This window comes from Bubalus bubalis, chromosome 6 (assembly GCF_019923935.1).
Source record: "Bubalus bubalis isolate 160015118507 breed Murrah chromosome 6, NDDB_SH_1, whole genome shotgun sequence".
NCBI lineage: Eukaryota > Metazoa > Chordata > Mammalia > Artiodactyla > Bovidae > Bubalus > Bubalus bubalis.
Window position 1 is genome coordinate 56,753,306 of NC_059162.1, and position 18,395 is coordinate 56,771,700.

At 37.6% G+C, this 18,395-nt stretch overlaps 1 protein-coding gene across 5 annotated transcripts in view; it reads right to left on the reverse strand.

Annotated features, from left to right (window-relative positions):
* The window catches only part of HS2ST1 (heparan sulfate 2-O-sulfotransferase 1), a 180,484-nt gene that overhangs the window by 34,213 nt on the left and 127,876 nt on the right, over positions 1-18,395 (reverse strand). For all 5 annotated transcript variants that reach the window (XM_006080491.3, XM_006080492.3, XM_006080493.3 and 2 more), the window contains one exon: positions 3,870-4,108. In XM_006080491.3, the coding sequence (XP_006080553.1) occupies positions 3,870-4,108 (239 nt within the window). The remainder of the gene's footprint in view (positions 1-3,869; positions 4,109-18,395) is intronic.

The window sequence follows — 18,395 nt, forward strand, 5'->3', positions numbered from 1 at the left end:
GTCACTGTTAACATTTTGCCACTTCTGTTTATCTCTTTCTTTCCTCCCCTCTCTCTATGCAGACACACAATTTTTTTCTGAATCAAAGTAGCAGATATTTTGTTCAAGGATCCAATCATGGGTCATGAATTACACTTGGTTTTCCTGTCTCGTTAGTCTCCTCTAGCCCATCATCCCCCCCCCTTCTTTGTTGTTATGACATTAACACTAATAGTTCAGGACAGTTGTCCTAGATATATATGTTCTATACAACATTCTACAACATGGATTTGCTTGTTTTCTCAGGATGAGGTCCAAGTTAAACATTTTGGTTATACATTTTGGTGAGAACACAACTTGATGTTTTCTTTGAATAGTTCTCATAGTTCCTGCAACTATGTTTTATGTTTCCTGCTGCTGCTGCTGCTGCTGCTAAGTCACTTCAGTCGTGTCTGACTCTGTGCAACCCCATAGACAGCAGCCCACTAGGCTCCCCCGTCCCTGGGATTCTCCGGCAAGAACACTGGAGTGGGTTGCCATTATGTTTCCTAGTAAATTATAAATAAGCTCTTTGAAAAACATAGCCTTGTTTTTAATTTCTTTGATAATTCCCCAAGGAATGTAGCATATCTCAGTATATATTACATGCACATTATAGGAAAACTTGAAAGTAGAGTTGAGAACTGTGTCTAAGAATACACATAACCGTTACATAGGGAATGCTTTTATATCAAACCAGAAATACTCTGTCTTTACCTCTAAGATTTTTGAGAAGAATGATTAAGCAGATAAAAAGTTTAGCAAAGTCTCCCATGCAAAAATGAATCTAGGAAAGAGCTGGGGATATTAAAGGCAGATATTAAGCAAACTGGACTGCTGAGGTTGGAAGATGAGAGAACGGAAGGCACGATCATCTACTACATCCCTAAATATTTTTACGAGTAAATTGGGCTTTAAATAGAAGATCAGGACAATAGCAGATTTAATAAAAACCTCATTTTTAAGTCTCACTTGAGTTAAATACTGATTAGAAACTATTTCTCAGAGAAGAAAGAAGAGCAAAATAGGTCATTTGTTAATTCTTATTTAAATAACAGGGCAGTTCAGAACAGTTCACAAGGACAATAAAAATATGGTATTAAAATAAAGTATTATACAATATGATTTTCAGGAAATATTTTTGAAATTATTTTCAAGGCATCTAGTATTATAATTCAAAAGTTTACATTTAGAGGAAGCTTATACTAGGTTGAAAGTAAAATTAAAATGCTATCTAATATATCAGGCAAAAGGAAAGGAAATAGCACCTATGACTTGTTTGAAGAATGTTTCTATTCAGAAGAAAATATCAGTAAAAAAAAATTAGATATGGTGTATTAGAGAACATTTTGTATATTAAGCCACCCCTACCTAATTAACTCCAGATACTGAACTACCAGCTGACATTCTGAAGTATGTCAGCTGGTGATTAAGGCTATTCTTCCACTCTGCCCCCCACAAATACATTTTAAGTGTTGTTCATTACGTAACCCAGTTGCCTTTAAGGTAGTGTCTATGCATCTCTTTTGTTGCATAAACACATAGACATACACACACACACGACAAGCTATTGAAAGGAAAACAGAAGTTTTATCTCCTCTAAATGCAACTGGAAAAATGTACCAGTATATGATGCCTATAAATGTCTTATGTGGTAAGCTTTGGCAGATTTATATTTCATGGGCCGGGGGTGGGGGGAAGGTCTAAGTCATTATCAGATATATCATAGCTATAAGACAACTTTCTAACGATGGACACATAATAATTCTAAAAATTTGAACAAATTAACTCTATTTTTCTAAACAATATTACTGAAGAAATGTAAAATTATTATGTGAGTGTTAAGAAATGCTCTTTGTAAACCAAGATATATTCTGAAAAGTAATCATGCAGATTTAAAATCTACCACACACTGTATAAAATCTGATAATTTAGGACACTTGCCCTTGAGATATACAAAATTACATAATGAATAGTTTTTATGACCCACTTAGCTAAATAAGTTCATGTTTCTTCTCATTTACAAAAGAGTTATTTATTGGCTGATGAGTGTAGATTTTCGGTTCTATAGAAGAGAGTAATTGAGGATACTGCAGACAGCCAAGAATTATATGGGGATATGATATGCCATATACATTTAGCCTTTACAAATAGCTCTCTAGTAAGAAAGCAAACCTAACTGTGTGTATCAATGTTATTCTCTTACTTCAATGAGAGGATTAAAGCTATGCTAAATAGCAGGATAACAGCAATTCTGTGACAATAAAACAAGGTCAGCTATTTTCAAACAGATAAATACCATGACTATCACAAATACCTGTCTAATAAGCTACCTCAATATGGTATTTGATACATAGCATTTGCTACTGCTGCTAAGTCGCTTCAGTAGTGTCCGACTCTGTGAGACCCCATAGATGGCAGACCACCAGGCTCCCCCGTCCCTGGGATTCTCCACGTAAGAACACTGGAGTGGGTTGCCATTGCCTTCTCCAATGCATGAAAAGTGAAAAGTGAAAGTGAAGTCGCTCAGTTGTGTCCGACTCTTAGCGACCCCATGAATCACAGCACACCAGGCCTCCCTGTCCATCACCAACTCCTGGAATTCACCCAGACTCATGTCCATCGAGTTGGTGATGCCATCCAGCCATCTCATCCTCTGTCATCCCCTTCTCCTCCTGCCCTCAATCCCTCCCAGCATCAGGGTCTTTTCCAATGAGTGGGGTGCCATTGCCTTCTCCATTTGATACATAGTATTTTCAAATATTATCTTTTCTTATCATGGGGCTCAATTCCTATTCCCTATAATATCTGTGGAAAGAACTACACTTACAGTCAGAACTCCAGGTGTGAAGAAAATATCTGAAGCTACTGCTCAAGAGGGGAGTCAGTTTCAGTTTCTGAGATAACTTCCTCCACTTTTCTTAAAACCATTTCATAAATTATCTATCCATCTGTTTATCTAAAGATTTTTAACAACTTGAAAGATAGTGCACCCCAATGTTTAGTGCAGCACTTTTTATAAAAGGATACAAATCAACTTAATTACAAAACAGAAAGAGTTACAGATGTGGAAACAAGTTTATGGTCACCAGGAGGTAAGGAGGGAAGGGATAAACTGGGAGATTAGGACTGACACAAAACATACTACTATATATCTAAAATAGGTAACTAATAAGGACCTACTGTAGAGCACAGGGAAATCTACTCAATACTCTGTAATGACCTGCTTGGGATCAGAATCTAAAAAAGAGTGTATACATGTAAATGTGTAACTGATTCATTTTGTTGAACAGCAGGAATTAACACAACATCGTAAATCAACTATACTCTGATAACAAAATTTTTTAAAAAGATTCTCAATAACTTGAAAGGTAAGATTATATTAAAAATACAAGGCATAACCCCTGTTCTCCAAAAGTTTATAGCTAATACTTACATGAATAAAGATAAGATTAAATTCAGGAGTCTAGTCACAAAGAATACAAGTATCCATCAAATAAAGATTTCTCAGTGATGAATTGAGACAATATAGTAATTTTTATTGCAGGGCACCTGCTAAAAATATTTCACAGTTTTAAAGGGCTAGCATACTGAAGAGCATCAGGTTTCTCTTCAAAAATTCAAGCTGTTAATTCATTTATTTTACAAGTATTTGAATACATATTGTAGGTAAGGAAATGTACCAAATACTGTGAAGAATGTAAACTATAAAGAAGTTTGGTTGATCCATTCCTCCAAGAAACTTACAATCCACTGGGCTCAGCATACATATCCCTTAAAATGCTTTACCTTCTTGAAATAAAAAACTTGAGTTGGTGTCAGAAAACATTATGAATCCAAGTGGTATTTACCTGATCTTGCAGTGACATCACTGGATTATTTTTGGTAGTGTTGATGTGAAGAACATGGTATTTATTCTTTGCACACAGGTCATAGGCAATATTGGTAAAAGAGGTGCTTGCAGTTTTGGGGACTCTGTTGTAAATGATCACCATGTCGTCTTCCTCATCTAAAGCTACATCTTGCCGAGGGCCATCCATGGTATGTCTCTGCTCAATCTCTCGAACTTCATGTCGTGCAATAGCCCTTTCTGCAAAGAAAAATATGAACTTAGTTTTGAAAGACACTATAAAGAAGTTGTAAAACACTGAAAATAATTTACTATTCCTGGAACATAGTTCTCCTACTCAAGAATGGGGTTAAGAACCACTAAAGAAATGTTTTAAGGACTAAAACTTCAGAATTATCTTGGAGAGATAATAACTCATGCATATGAAGAACAAAAGAAAAAACAGTCATTGAGTTTAGAATACAACAGATTAGAGTTCTTCCATGTAGTTCAAAATACACTTTTCATTCCAACAGAATTTTTATAGCCTGAATTAATTCTCAAACCCATAAAGACAAGTTGTATGGAATACTAAACTTCACAGTAAAAATACACTTATAAAATAAATCACTTATAATTTAGGCAATGATTTAGAAATTTATTACTTAGGGTGTAGCTGTGTGTGTGCTCAGTTGTGTCTGACTCTTTGCAACCCCTTGGACTGTAGCCTGCCAGGCTCCTCTGTCCATGGAATTCTCTAGGCAAGAATACTGGAGTGGGGTGCCATTTCCTACTCCAGGGGATCTTCCCCACCCAGGGATCCAACCTGCATCTCTTGTGTCTCTTGCATTGGCAGGTAGATTCCTTACCATTGCACCACCTGGGAAGTATATCAGATGTAATAACTCCCTGCCTTATCAGAATGTACTAGGGCAGTGATTATAAACGCTTGTGTGATTTTAGGTAACAAGGGTAAAGATGGTATCATAAAACCTTTTTCATTTTGGTGTTTTAAAATACAGACAAGTCCTGGCTATGTTTATTAATTAAACTCCATGGTGCCTCTAATTCAAACGACTGTTCACCAAGCAGTTTGAAAAGCAAGTTACGTTTTTTTTTTTATTATTTATTTTTTAATTGAAAGATAACTGCTTTACAGAACTTTGTTGTTTTCTGTCAAACCTCAACATGAATCAGTCACAGGTATACATATTTCCCCTCCCTTTTGAACCTCCCTCCCATCTCCCTCCCCATCCCACCCCTCTAGGTTGATGCATAGCCCCTGTTTGAGTTTCCTGAGCCATACTATTCTGTATTTAATATAAGCTTCAACTTCAAATATTCTTTAGAATTAAGAAGCAAGAATATGGGAAGAAATGGAGCGGGGGGAGTAACAAGACTGCAAATTACTCTGCACAAAGACAACTGCTCACACACAGTATGCACCCTCCTACCACTGGATCTCTGTGCAAGCTGCCTCACCCTGCCTTGAACTCTCATTCATTCTCCCTCTACCTCAATTCTGCCTAGTGAACTCCTCAAACTTCACACTGAATTTAATCATCACCTGCAAGGGAAGCATCATCTAATCTCCCTAACTAGGTCAAACCTCACACATACACACATGATGTATGTATATATACCTCATAATGCACATCTTATACATACACATAAGTGCAATTTTACATTTTATGTGTATTAGCATCTATCTACCATGCTGGCAACAATTTAGTAAAGTGACATAAAAAAGCAATGTGGTATAATTACAGTAACAAGTTCAGGCTTCAAATATTGTTTGACTATGCATCTTAAATTTTGATTCAGAAGATATGGCCACTGCATTATAAAGTATGCTCTGAGCTGAGGATTCACCTTCAGAAGACTTTAAGTTCCAAGCCTGCTGCTTACTGGTGGTGGTTTAGTTGCTAAGTCATGTCTGACTCTGCGACCCCATGGACTGGAGCCCACCAGGCTCCTCTGTTCATGGGATTTCCAGGCAAGAATACTGGAGTGGGTTGCCATTTCCTCCTCCAGGGGATCTTCCTGACCCAAGGATTGACCCCACGTTTCCTATGTCTCCTGAGTTGCAGGCAGATTCTTTACCCACTGAGCCTTCAGGGAAGCCCTACTAGCAGCGGGGTTTCCAAAACAGGAAGAGAAGCACACATATGAATATATACTATGCATATATACGTATCTTTTTTCATGGGGGAGAGTTGGTTGGGAATATGGAGAAAACGAGATGAGCTTAATGTGGAACGTATTGTTGGACTGCCTGGGACACCCAGGAGATGTAGATAACTGGGCACACAGCTCAAGTGCTTGAGAATAAACATTCATGTAGAAGACAGACATCTGGGAAACCATAGGAATGATGAAACTACGTAGATACTACAGAATGTATAGCATGTAAAGAGAATTTAATCTTAGAACAGAATCTTAGGAAATATCAACATTTAAGGGCCAAGAAAAAAAGACAATCAAAAGAAAAGACTAAGAAGAAACAGAAGAAGAAACCTGGACAGACTTTTAAGAACCACATACCACATGTTTAGAAAGCACAATATTTTTCAAAATTTACAGTAGTTTACAAATGAATCTGAAATGAAGGTAATGTATGATGCTCAAGCATCTACACAGGATTTGGAAGTTCTCTCACTAAATTCAGCATGTATTATGGAAAGCCTAAGAATATAATTATATTCAATAATTTTAAAGGAATTGTATCTTCTAAGCAACCCCAAACTGTCACCACAATCCAAAACTATTACGCTATTGTTATGTCCTCACTCTCCCTTTTCCGCTATGGGAAATAAAACAGTACTGCTGACATTTAAGTGCTGACAGAAGTTTAAGAGGTTGTTTCCTACAGCAGCCAGATATATATGAAATTACCTTTACTTTTAATGGCTACACCAACAACCAATAATGCTGAATGCTTTCACTAGTTTTTCTGAACTCAGTATTTGGAAAAGAAACAGATTTTGTTATTCTTTAAAGAAGTTACTATTTAGTTTATGGATTAAAAAATTTTTTTAAGGTGCTAAAACTCTAGAGCATGAAACTAACATGTTTTTAGAATTAATCATTATTCTTGGTTCATTATGTGTATTAAAGTATATGAACTGTATATTTGACATTTCCTAAATTAAAGACTAGAGATCTCTTCAGGAAAATTAGAGATACCAAGGAAACATTTCATGCAAAGATGGGCACAATAAAGGACAGAAACAATATGGACCTAACAGAAGCGGAAGATATTAAGAAGAGGTGGCAAGAATACACAGAAGAATTATACAAAAAAAGATCTTTATGACCCAGATAACCACAATGGTGTGATCATTCACCTAAAGCCAGATATCCTGAAACGTAAAGTCAAGTGGGCTTTAGGAAGCATCACTATGAACAAAGCTTGTGGAGGTAATAGAATTCCAGTTGAGCTATTTTAAATCCTAAAAGATGATGCTGTGCAAGTGCTACGCTCAGTATGCCAGCAAATTTGGAAAACTCAGCAGTGGCCACAGGACTGGAAAAGGTCAGTTTTCATTCCAGTCCCAAAGAAAGGCAATGCCAAAGAATGTTCAAACTACCTACCGCACCACAGAACTCATTTCACACACTAGGAAAAGTAATGCTCAAAACTGTCCAAGCAATAGTGGCTCATGATGATTTTTTGGGTCCGTTGAGGATATGATGAAAGCAACCGATTTGGTCTCCAGAACGGCTGATGTGTACATTTCAGAGCTTCCTCCTAGAGCCCAACCATGGGCAGGCGGCTCCATGACCCCAAGTTAATTATTTCCAAAAAAAGAAAAAAGGTTCACGGACATCAAGGCCTGATAGTAAACTGCCTAAAGGTATTACTATATATATTGAAAACAAGAGGTTACTCAGAAATTAGAATTGCAGGCAAAGAGAAATCATAGAGAAAAGTGGCAGTGACAATTAGAAAAATGTCTACAGGGAGGGTGCCTTGTCACAAAATTTGACCTGTCAGGACTCCCTGGTAATTATGCCTTTTGCAGAGCCAGACAGGAACTAAGAGCTTGGAGCTATCAAACACCTGAGTTAAAGTGGATCCTTAGCACTTTCTAGGGATAAATCCTCAGTTGTGTAAATCCCCAAATACTGTTCTGAAGTATAATTTGTTCCCCATAAAATGTGCACACAATGAGAAGTATGAAGCAATAAAGGAGCACAAAAAGAAAGCTATTAAAAGGTTAACTGATTCCTTTTCCAGCAACACTTACTGTGAATGAACTGTCTAGTCAGACACTATCTGATCTTCATGGAAGTAGGATTTGGTAATTATATGAATTAAACAAATTGGTTGTCCAATCGTATACATCATTTTCTTATGAATATGTTTAGCCTGAGTCAGTTTCGTTGAATTCAATCACCATGCTGCTGCTAAGTCGCTTCAGTCGTGTCCGACTCTGTGCAACCCCAAAGATGGCAGCCCACCAGGCTCCGTCATCCCTGGGATTCTCCAGGGAAGAACACTGGAGTGGGTTGCCATTTCCTTCTCCAATGCATGAAAGTGAAAAGGGAGAGTGAAGTCGCTCAGTCATGTCCGACTCTTAGCAACCCCATGGACTGCAGCCCACCAGGCTCCTCCATCCTTGGGATTTTCCAGGCAAGAGTACTGGAGTGGGTTGCCATTGCCTTCTCCATCAATCACCATGGGGACTGACAAAATAAATTCCTATATGGATGATTAAAGGCTGGATTCTCAACACTAGTAAATGCTTTCTTGTATGGTTTCCAGGCAGTGAGCAAGAGACGCACGTGTTGTCCTTAAAACTTACAAGTGGACTTCCCTGGTGGTCCAGTGGTTAGGATTCCACCTGCCAATGCAGGGGACGCAAGTTTGATCCCTGGTCTGGAAGATTCCACATGCCGCAGGGCAACTACTGAGCTCACGTGCCACAACCACTGAAGCCCACACACCCCAGAGTCCATGCTCCACAACAAGAGAAGTACCACAGTGAGAAGCCTGCAGTCCACAACTAGAGTAGCTCCTACTTGTTTCAGCTAGAGAAAGCCTGTGTGCAGCAACAAAGACCCAGCACAATAAAAATTAAATAAATTAATTACTTAAAAAATTTTACACATATGTTTAACTGTATCATCCTATAAAAAGGAGTCGAGACCACCTTCTTCAAGGAAGATGGTGTAAACTTATGTTTTTGCTATTCCTCTCATGAAGCAACTAAAACCCTGGACGTTATATATATGACAAACGTAAGACTCTAAAGTTGGAGAGAAGAAAACAGGCTAGTTAGAGCCCTTAAGATTCAAGGAACAACATGGTGAGTTTCTTTTCTTTAGCCTTATATATCCCAGTCTTGGAGCAGTAGAAGCTGGCAACCCAGGAGCAGGCATACATAAAAAGACGTCCAACAAAAGCCCTGCCAGAACTCCAAGAAAGGGACAACACAGTAAGACAAAAAACTTTTGGACAATAATCACTCTACTTTAGCCAAACTCCACAGAAAAAACTGTGCCCCACTTCCATTCCTCACAGGCCAAGTAGCTAGCCTAGACTTCTACCCTCACAAAGCTGTAATCAGGTGCCCAGTATCTCTGATGGAATGGTGTCAGAGAAGACAAGGTAGGGAGCCAGGACTTTTATCCTAGGCAACAGGTAACAAGGCACCTCTGCAGTGTCAGTGAAGACCAAGCAAGGAACCAGAATGTCCACTTTCACACAGGAGTGATGAGAGGCCCCCTCACCTCCCCACTTGGTGCTGTCAGAGGAGACCTAGTGGAGAATCAGGACGTTCACCATCACTCAGTGTAATGAGGCCACTCCCGTCCCTGCCCAAGGTAACAATGAGCTCACCGGGTGTTGATGGCGGCCTATTTGGGAACCTGAACTTCTACCTCCACTTCACAGTAACAAAACAGCAACCCTTTCCTTTGCCAGAGCAGTATTGGAGAAACTCAACTAAAACAAAAGGTATTTTTAAATAAGATTCAGAGTACCCACAGATACAGAGAACAAACTAGTGGATACCAGTGATGAGAGGGAAAGGGGAGGGGTAATACAGGTGTTGGGGGAGAAAGGGGCTACTGTGGATTATATGACATTATGTGTGCGAAACTTTTGAAAATTGCAAAACACTACAGAATTTAAAGAATATTTTCTTCAACTGAAGGAAAAAAATCCAAAGTCTCACAACATAATATAAAAATATCCATGTTTCAATCAAATTGTACTGAGCATATTAAGAACCAACAGGATCTCAAACTCAATGAATAGAGATAAGAAATGACAATATAAAAAGGACACCAATGTTAGAATTATCAAAGATTTAAAGCAGTCATTATAAAATGCTTTCAAGAACAAGCTTGAACCAAATGAAAAAATAGAAGGCCTCAGAAAATAAGCTCAGTAATGAAATAAAATATATAGATAACTAAATGGAAATTTTAGAACTCAAAGAAGAAAAAACAACAAACAAACAAACCCATAATAAAAAGCTCAGTTAATAGGATCAATAGCAGAATGGAAAGGAAGGAAATTTAGTGAACTGGAACATGGAACAAAAGAAATTATCCAATCAGAATAACAATGAGAGAATATAACAGGGAGAATAAAGCAACAGAACCTTGGGGAACTGTGGGATATAGCAACAGGATTTAAAATTGGTGTCACAGAGTCTTGGAAGGAAAGGAGAAAGAAAGCAGGGCTGAAAGAGTTCTTAAAGAAATATGGCTGAAAACTTGACATCCGACAGGAGACAAAGATTTAAGATGCTGAACAAACTCCAAATGGCATAAACCAAAAACATCCAAGACAAGACACATCATAATTAAGCTTCTGGAAACTAAAAATTTTTAAAAAAAAAAAGGCTTGAAATCAGCCTGAGAAAATGAAGCCTTCTGTAGAAAAGAACTGGAATAACAGCAGATTTTTCATCAGTGACAAGTCAAAGAGCCAGGAGGAGGTGGCACAATTTTTCAAGTGGTGAAATAAAATAATCCTATACCCAGAGAAAATCATCCTCAGGAATGAAGGGGTATAAGATATTCTTATATGAAAGAAACCTATAATGATTTATTGTCACTATGATTAATGAAGTTTTCCAGATAGGAAAAAAAAAAACATAAAAGAAGAAATCTTAAAACACAAGGGGAAAAAAAGGGAACAAAAAATAGAAAGAATAAACATATGGGTAAATACAATAAACTGTCCTTGTGTTTTCAAATATATGTTTGACATATAAAGCAAAAATTATAACATTGTATGATATTATTTTAAATGTATGCAGAAGAAATATTTAGTACAATTATGTTGTAAGTGGCAGATAGTAAAAGTATGTAAATCGACGTAGTTTCCATACTTCACTTGAATTGGTAAACTGATGACACCAATAAACTGTGACAAGTGATATTTATATGATGTAACACATAAAGCAACCATGAAAAAATGCTGTATAAAGACTCCGAAACACACTCCAAGTGTTTTAAACTCAAAAACACTATGGATAAATCAAACTGTAACTTTTAGTAAGTGTAAAAGTAATTTATAGGACTGAAGAGAAAAGAAAAGAGGTAAGAAGAAAAACAGAAAACAAAACAGAAAGAAATATCAAGGAAACTTAAATACATAAGTGAATAAAAATGAAAATAAAGTAAGAGGAATTCCCAACACAGCAAAGACCCTGAGCTTACTTCCCCTCATAAGCACATCAAAATTACAACTATTTACAGAATAACTATTGATGAAAAAGATTTGAACCTACCAGAAAAGATCTTCTACACCAGAAGTATAAAGAAGGAACCATAATGGAGATGGACAGGAGAGGTGGAGTTGAAGTAGAGTCAAAACCTCAACCCTTGGGTTGGGTGACCCACAAATGGTAGAATTATTACAACAGCAGAGGTCCCCCAGGGAATAAGGGGTCTGTGCCCCACAATGGGCTCTGTAGCCCAGAGTTGTGTGCCAGAAAGATGAGCCCCCAGAGTATCTGGCTTTGAAGATCAGTGATGCTTATTTTCAGGAGACTCAGAAGACTGTGGGAAATAGAGACTCCATTCTGAAAGGACAGACACAAAATCTTATCTGTTGTTGGAACCGGGGCAGATGGCAGTAAGGAGCCTGGGTCGGACCCACCTGCTGATCTTGGAGAGTCTCCCAGAGAAGCAGGAGGCAACTGGAGCTCACGCTGAGGCAAAGACACTGCTGGCAGCCATTCTGGGGAGCCTGTCCTATTATGGGGACACTGGTGTTGACAAGTGCCATTCTGGAATACTCCCTCTAGCTTATTAATGTCAGGACCCAGGTCCCTCCACCCCCCACCCACAAGTGCTGGGACTCCTCAGGCCAGGCAACTAACCAGGTGGGACACAGCTCCAACCACCAGCAGACAGGGCACCTTAACACCCCTGAGCCCACAGCAGTCCCTGAACATGACCCTAGCCACCACAGGGCCCACGACGCAGCGGCACATACCAGTGTGAAGGCACCAGAGCCAGACCTTCCAGAGCTTCACAGCCAGAGACACTGAGACCCAGCCTTGACCACCAGCAGGCAGGCAAAATCCTCAGAATACTCTGAGACTCAGACCAGCAAGCCTGCTTTAGCATTAGGACCAGCTTCATCTATCCTTCCTAAACTATTTCAAGAAACTGCAGAGGAAGGAATGTTTTCAAACTCATTCTATGAGGCCAGCAACACCCTGATACCAAAACCAGATAAAGATATCACAAGAAAATAAAATTATAGGCCAGAATCACTGATGTACTTAGATGCAAAATCCTCAACAATTACTGGCAGAGCAAATACAAAATACATTAAAAGGATCATACTTCATGATCAAATGTACTTCATATCAGGTATGCAAGAATGGTTTAACAGCCACAAATAAACTAATGTGATAAACATTACCAAACTGAAGAATAAAAACTATATAATCATCTCAATAGGTGCAGAAAAAGGTTTTGACAAAATTCAACACCTGTTTATGATTTTAGAAAAACAAAACAAAAAAACCACTCTCCAGAAAGTGGGCATAGAGAATATACCTCAACATAATAAAGACCATATATGATAAGCCCACAGCTAACATCATACTCAACAGTGAAAAGTTGAAAGCATTTCCTCTAACATTAGGAACAATACAAGGATGCCCATTCTCTCCACCTTTATTCAACATAGTATTAGAAATCCTAGCCATAGCCATAGCAATCACACAAGAAAAATAAAAGGAATCTAAATTGGAAAGTAAAACTGTCACTGACTGCAGATGACATATAATACTATACATAGAAAACCCTAAAGAAAAATACTTGAGTTATCAATGAATCTGGTAAAGTTGCAGAATACAAAATTAATATATAGAAATCAGTTGCACTTCCATACCCTACCAACGAACTATCAGAAAGAAAACTTAAACAATCCTATTTACAATTACATTGAAAAGAATAAAATACCTATGAATAAACATATATAAGGGGTAAAAGACCTGTGTCCCTATATACAAGGGCTCTTCTAGACCCTTGTAAATACATGGCTTACATATTTATTAGGTTTGTGCATTAATTATATATTGACTCTTAAGATTAATGAAAATATATTACAAAATAAAAATTAAATTTTCTTCTCAAATTTCATCTCACTAATGAATTATGACTAAAAACTTATTGGTTAATGTTCTTAAGAGGATCTATTAGGTAAGAATATTAAAGTAGCTGATAAATATCCCAACAATCTGGTAACTACCAATATAATTATTTTCTTTTTATTGCTAAGGTTACTAAGTTTAAGGAATATATATTATATTGGCTGGTTTTTTACAGTTATTACACAAATTTTAAAATGTGAAATTCTTATAACAACCTTCCTTTATATTACCAGTCTGAAAAATGCATTAATCACCTATATGAAATATAATATTGTTAATAGCTAACACTGAATTCTCACTATATGTCTTAAATGTATCATTCTTTATACACATACTCTGTGCTAAGTATTTTATATGCATTATCTCAAGTTTTGATTCTTAAAACAACCCTAAGAGGCAATATTATTATTATTCTCATCTAGATGAGGAAACTGATTCTCAAAGAAGTTAATTGATCATAAGCTGAATACTAATGTCAGGATATGGTCTCAGGTCAATCTGCCTCTAGAGCCTATGCTCCACATTATACTTGTCATCTGAGATTTAATCTGATTTCATAAGAGGAAGGAGTAGGGTTGTATAATTAAATACAGCAGGATATTATATAAAAGCACCACTTTTTTTGCAAGTACCTATTTTTAAAATATAGAATGTTATAGTTAAAAATCATGGGTGAGGTGACTTCATTCTGTACATATTTCAATCACTTGAAATGAATATTCTGATAGGAAATGGGGATTCCAACCAATATTCTTTTCCCTTTTCTCAAGTTTTACCAAGACATCTCAAACATCTCTCATACCTTTTTATACACTTCTCAAGTAATCTATTCTTATTTTAAATTTACATCTTATATAAAATCAAATAAATGCCATAACAGAGAACAAACTAATTCTGAAACCAAGAATTGGGGTAAAAAACTTATGGAGAAAGATACACTGGATAAGTTGAGCCTTGAAAAGATACTGGGTTTCAAAATATAGAGATGGATCCTTTGGGAAGCCATAAAGACCTGCAGAGTGACTAAGTTGACAAGTAACACACTAGTAAAATTTGATTATAAAATTATTCAACCAACAGTGTTCTGTGACAACCTAGAGGGGTGGGATGGGGTGGGAGGGAGGTTCAAGAAAAAGGGGACATATGTACACTGGCTGATCCATACTGTTGTATTCATTCAGTTCAGTCACTCAGTCGTGCCTAACTCTTTGTGACCCATGAACTATAGCACACCAGGCTTCCCTGTCTATCACCAACTCCCAGAGCTTGCTCAAATTCATGTCCATGGAGCAGTGATGCCATCCAATTATCTCATCCTCTGTCATCCCCTTCTCCTCCTGCTTTCAATTTTCACCAGCATCAGGGTCTTCTCCAAGGAGTCAGTTCTTCACATCAGGTGGCCACAGTATTGGAGTTTCAGCTTCAGCATCAGTCCTTCCAATGAATATTCAGGATTGCTTTCCTTTAGGATTGACTGATTTGATCTTCCTGCAGTCAAAGGGACTCTCAAATCTTCTCTAACACCACAGTTCAAAAGCATCAATTCTTCAGTGCTCAGCTTTCTTTATGGTCCAACTCTCACATCCATATATGACTACTGGAAAACCCACAGCTTTGACTAGAGGGACCTTTGTAGGCAATGTAACTGTTGTATGGCAGAAATCAACACAGCACTGTAAAGCGATTATGCTCCAATTAAAAATAAATTAAAAATTATTTAACAACAGTAGTGTAAAACAGCTAAAAAAAATGACAATTTTAGGCTATACTGGTAAGCATATAATTATCAAAGTAACAATTGTTCCACTTATTGAGCCTTTATTATGGGCCAGAAGCAATGCTGCTATGTGTTTAAACATGTATTACTTCATTTAATTCTTAAAGTAACCCTATGCCTATTACTTATAAGGTAATAATATGGAAACGTAGTGTCAGATTAGTTAAGAGTTTTGAGGAACAGAGTCAGAACCGAAAACTTCAATCTGATACCAAAGCCTAACCAAAATGTAGTCATTACTGTCTTAAACCACAGGAAGGCACTGTTCCTAGGAAATCTATGTCACACATGTACCATTATGTATCATTTCAGGCATACACAAAGAATAGAGTACATTCAGGATGGAAAAGAGCTAGATAACCCATGCCACACAAAAAACTGCTTTTAAAACACCCAGTACACTTAAGTAGAGAGGAGAAATTCCGTAAATGTACTAAAGTTATCTTGAAATATTTGAAAAGTTACTATGAAAAGGAGGCATCCTTTCTATAGAATCACTCTAGAAGACAAGATAGACTATGTCTCAAGACGGAATGAGCTTTTTAAATAACTAGCAGTGCAAAGAAAAGATACGTGCAGTTTAGCGGGAGGTAAGCCATCAATCTCCAGAGGTACTCATCTAGAGGCTTCATGTGTTTTAGTCACTCACTCGGGTCCGACCCTTTGTGACCCCATGGACTGTAACGTACCAGGCTCCTCTGTTCAAGGGATTCTCCAGGCAAGAATACTGGAGTAGGTAGCCAAGCCCTTCTCCAGGGGATCTTCCCCACCTAAGAATCAAACCCAGATCTCCAACACTGCAGGCAGATTCTTTATTGAGCCACGAGGAAAAGCCCCAGAGGTGCTTCACAAGGACCCACCAAAAGATGCAGATAGGATTTCTGCACTGATGAGAGCGGAAACCATAGGACATCTGGCATCGGTTACCACTAGGTAAATACCTGTGCTTAGTTGCTCAGTCGTGTCTCACTCTTTCTGATCCCCCAGACTGTAGCCCACTGGCTCCTCTGTCTATGGGATTTTTCAGGCAAGAATACTGGAGCGGGTTGCCATTTCTTTCTCTGTTGGATACTTCTGACCCAGGAATCCAACCCATGTCTCTGATGCCTCCCACATTACAGGCAAATTCTTTACCCACTGAGCCCAATGGGGAAGACTGCCTGCTAGCATACAGATTCTTTTGAGGGATTCTCTCCACTGAGCCTCTAACAAGGTAGGTAGGAAAGAGCAAAAATAAAGATAGAAGCATGCTGGTGACAATTAACTAAGAAGAAGGAGTGGAATGCTGACACACTCTTTCCATAATTCTGTCTTATTCAGTCTTGTTCAATCATGTCCGACTCTGCAACTCTATGGACTGCAGCATGCCAGGCTTCCCTGTCCTTCACCATCTCCCAGAGTTTGCTCAAACTCATGTCTACCTTGAGAAAGACTAAGTATGTACCTCTTATGATTATGGCAAAAATTCAGATAATGATAAGACTGATACTGTACTTTATGCTTTAAGTAATGAGAATACTGTGATAATTTATAACCTAGTTCCTCACACTAGACTTACTAACTAATTCCATTAATATTTACTAAGAATCTATTAATTTATAATTCATCTGGTCCTGGAGATAAGCCTAATCCTAGAGAATTTGGTGGCATGGCATTATAATAAAATTTTATAAGATGCAATGGGGATACCATAAATGGGATGCTTAAGAAAGGATTCACAAAGAAGACTGAGAAAGAAAGTACCTCCTGAGTAGAAAAAGAAAGGCATTCTAGGCAGAGAGAAAAACTTGAGCAAAACCCTTGGACATATAATACTGCATGATGCATTCAGATCCTAAAAGTGGTTCTTGATAAGTTTACAATATGAAAGAATGGGTAGAGACAAAGTAAAACACGAGGCAGACGAGTGAGTGAGTCAAGTCGCTCAGTTATGTCCGACTCTTTGTGACCCCGTGGACTGTAGCCCCTCAGGCTCTTCCGTCCATGGGATTCTCCAGGCAAGAATACTGGAGTGGGTTGCCATTTCCTTCTCCAAGGAGACAGTGGGCAGAGGCCAAAACACAGTGTCTTAATCACCATACTGGGATGTGAACTGTAACTTGAAAGTTAACAATTCTCAAACTCATTAAGCTGAGAACCTCTCTTTATACACTTAAAAATTAGGGACTCCAAAGAGTTTTCATCAGTATAGGTTAGATCTACCAATATCATATGAGAAATGAAAACTATAAAACTTAAAAATATTTATTAATTTAAAAATAATAATAAAGCATGTTAGCAAAAATGACAATTCTGTGAAACTACCCTTTTCCAAAAAACAAAATTTAGTAAAAAGAGTGACTTTTTAACATTTTTGCATTTATTTTTATATGTCTAACAATGGAAGATAACTGGATTCTCATAACTGCTTTTCCATTCAAAATATTACTACATAGTATTTGGGTTGGAGTCTATGAAGCAATCAGACATACAGATTTTGTACAGATTCACAGCTGGAAAATGGAGAAGGAAACCAGCTCCAGTCTTTTTGCCTGGAAAACCCCATGGACAAAGGAGCCCCAGGGCTACAGTCCATGGGGCTGCAAAGAGTCACGCATGACTGAGCACACATGCACAACAGTTGGAAAAGGATTATTTTAATAATATTTTCTGATAATTGTTTGACACTACACTAAAACTCAACAAGTGTTATTTCTCAAAGGCTAGTTGTAAAGTGATAACCCATGTTAGTAAACTTTCTATACACAGTATATTGATCTACCTTGTACCATCACTTAAAAAATACTGGTGTATGGAGTTACACAGATCCACCAAAGGTCATATGTCTAATTATACAACTGCCCCCTCAATCTTATCAAAATACTCAGTATTGGGAAGCTCATAGTGACAAACACAAGTTTTCTCAAATTTTCTACTGGGCAACAAGTATTATCAGTTGTTTTCCTTCAAGCAACAAATTTACTTTGTAAGCTTTGTAATTCAACTAAGATATTAATTTTGATATTAAACTGGCAGGAAGATTCAGAGACCTCCTCAACTTCTAGCAGAGGTTCAAACTGCTATTAAAATAGATGTGCTTTGACTGTTGAAATAAACACCATACCAAAAAGATGAAAGCATTTTCAAAATCAAGAAAGAA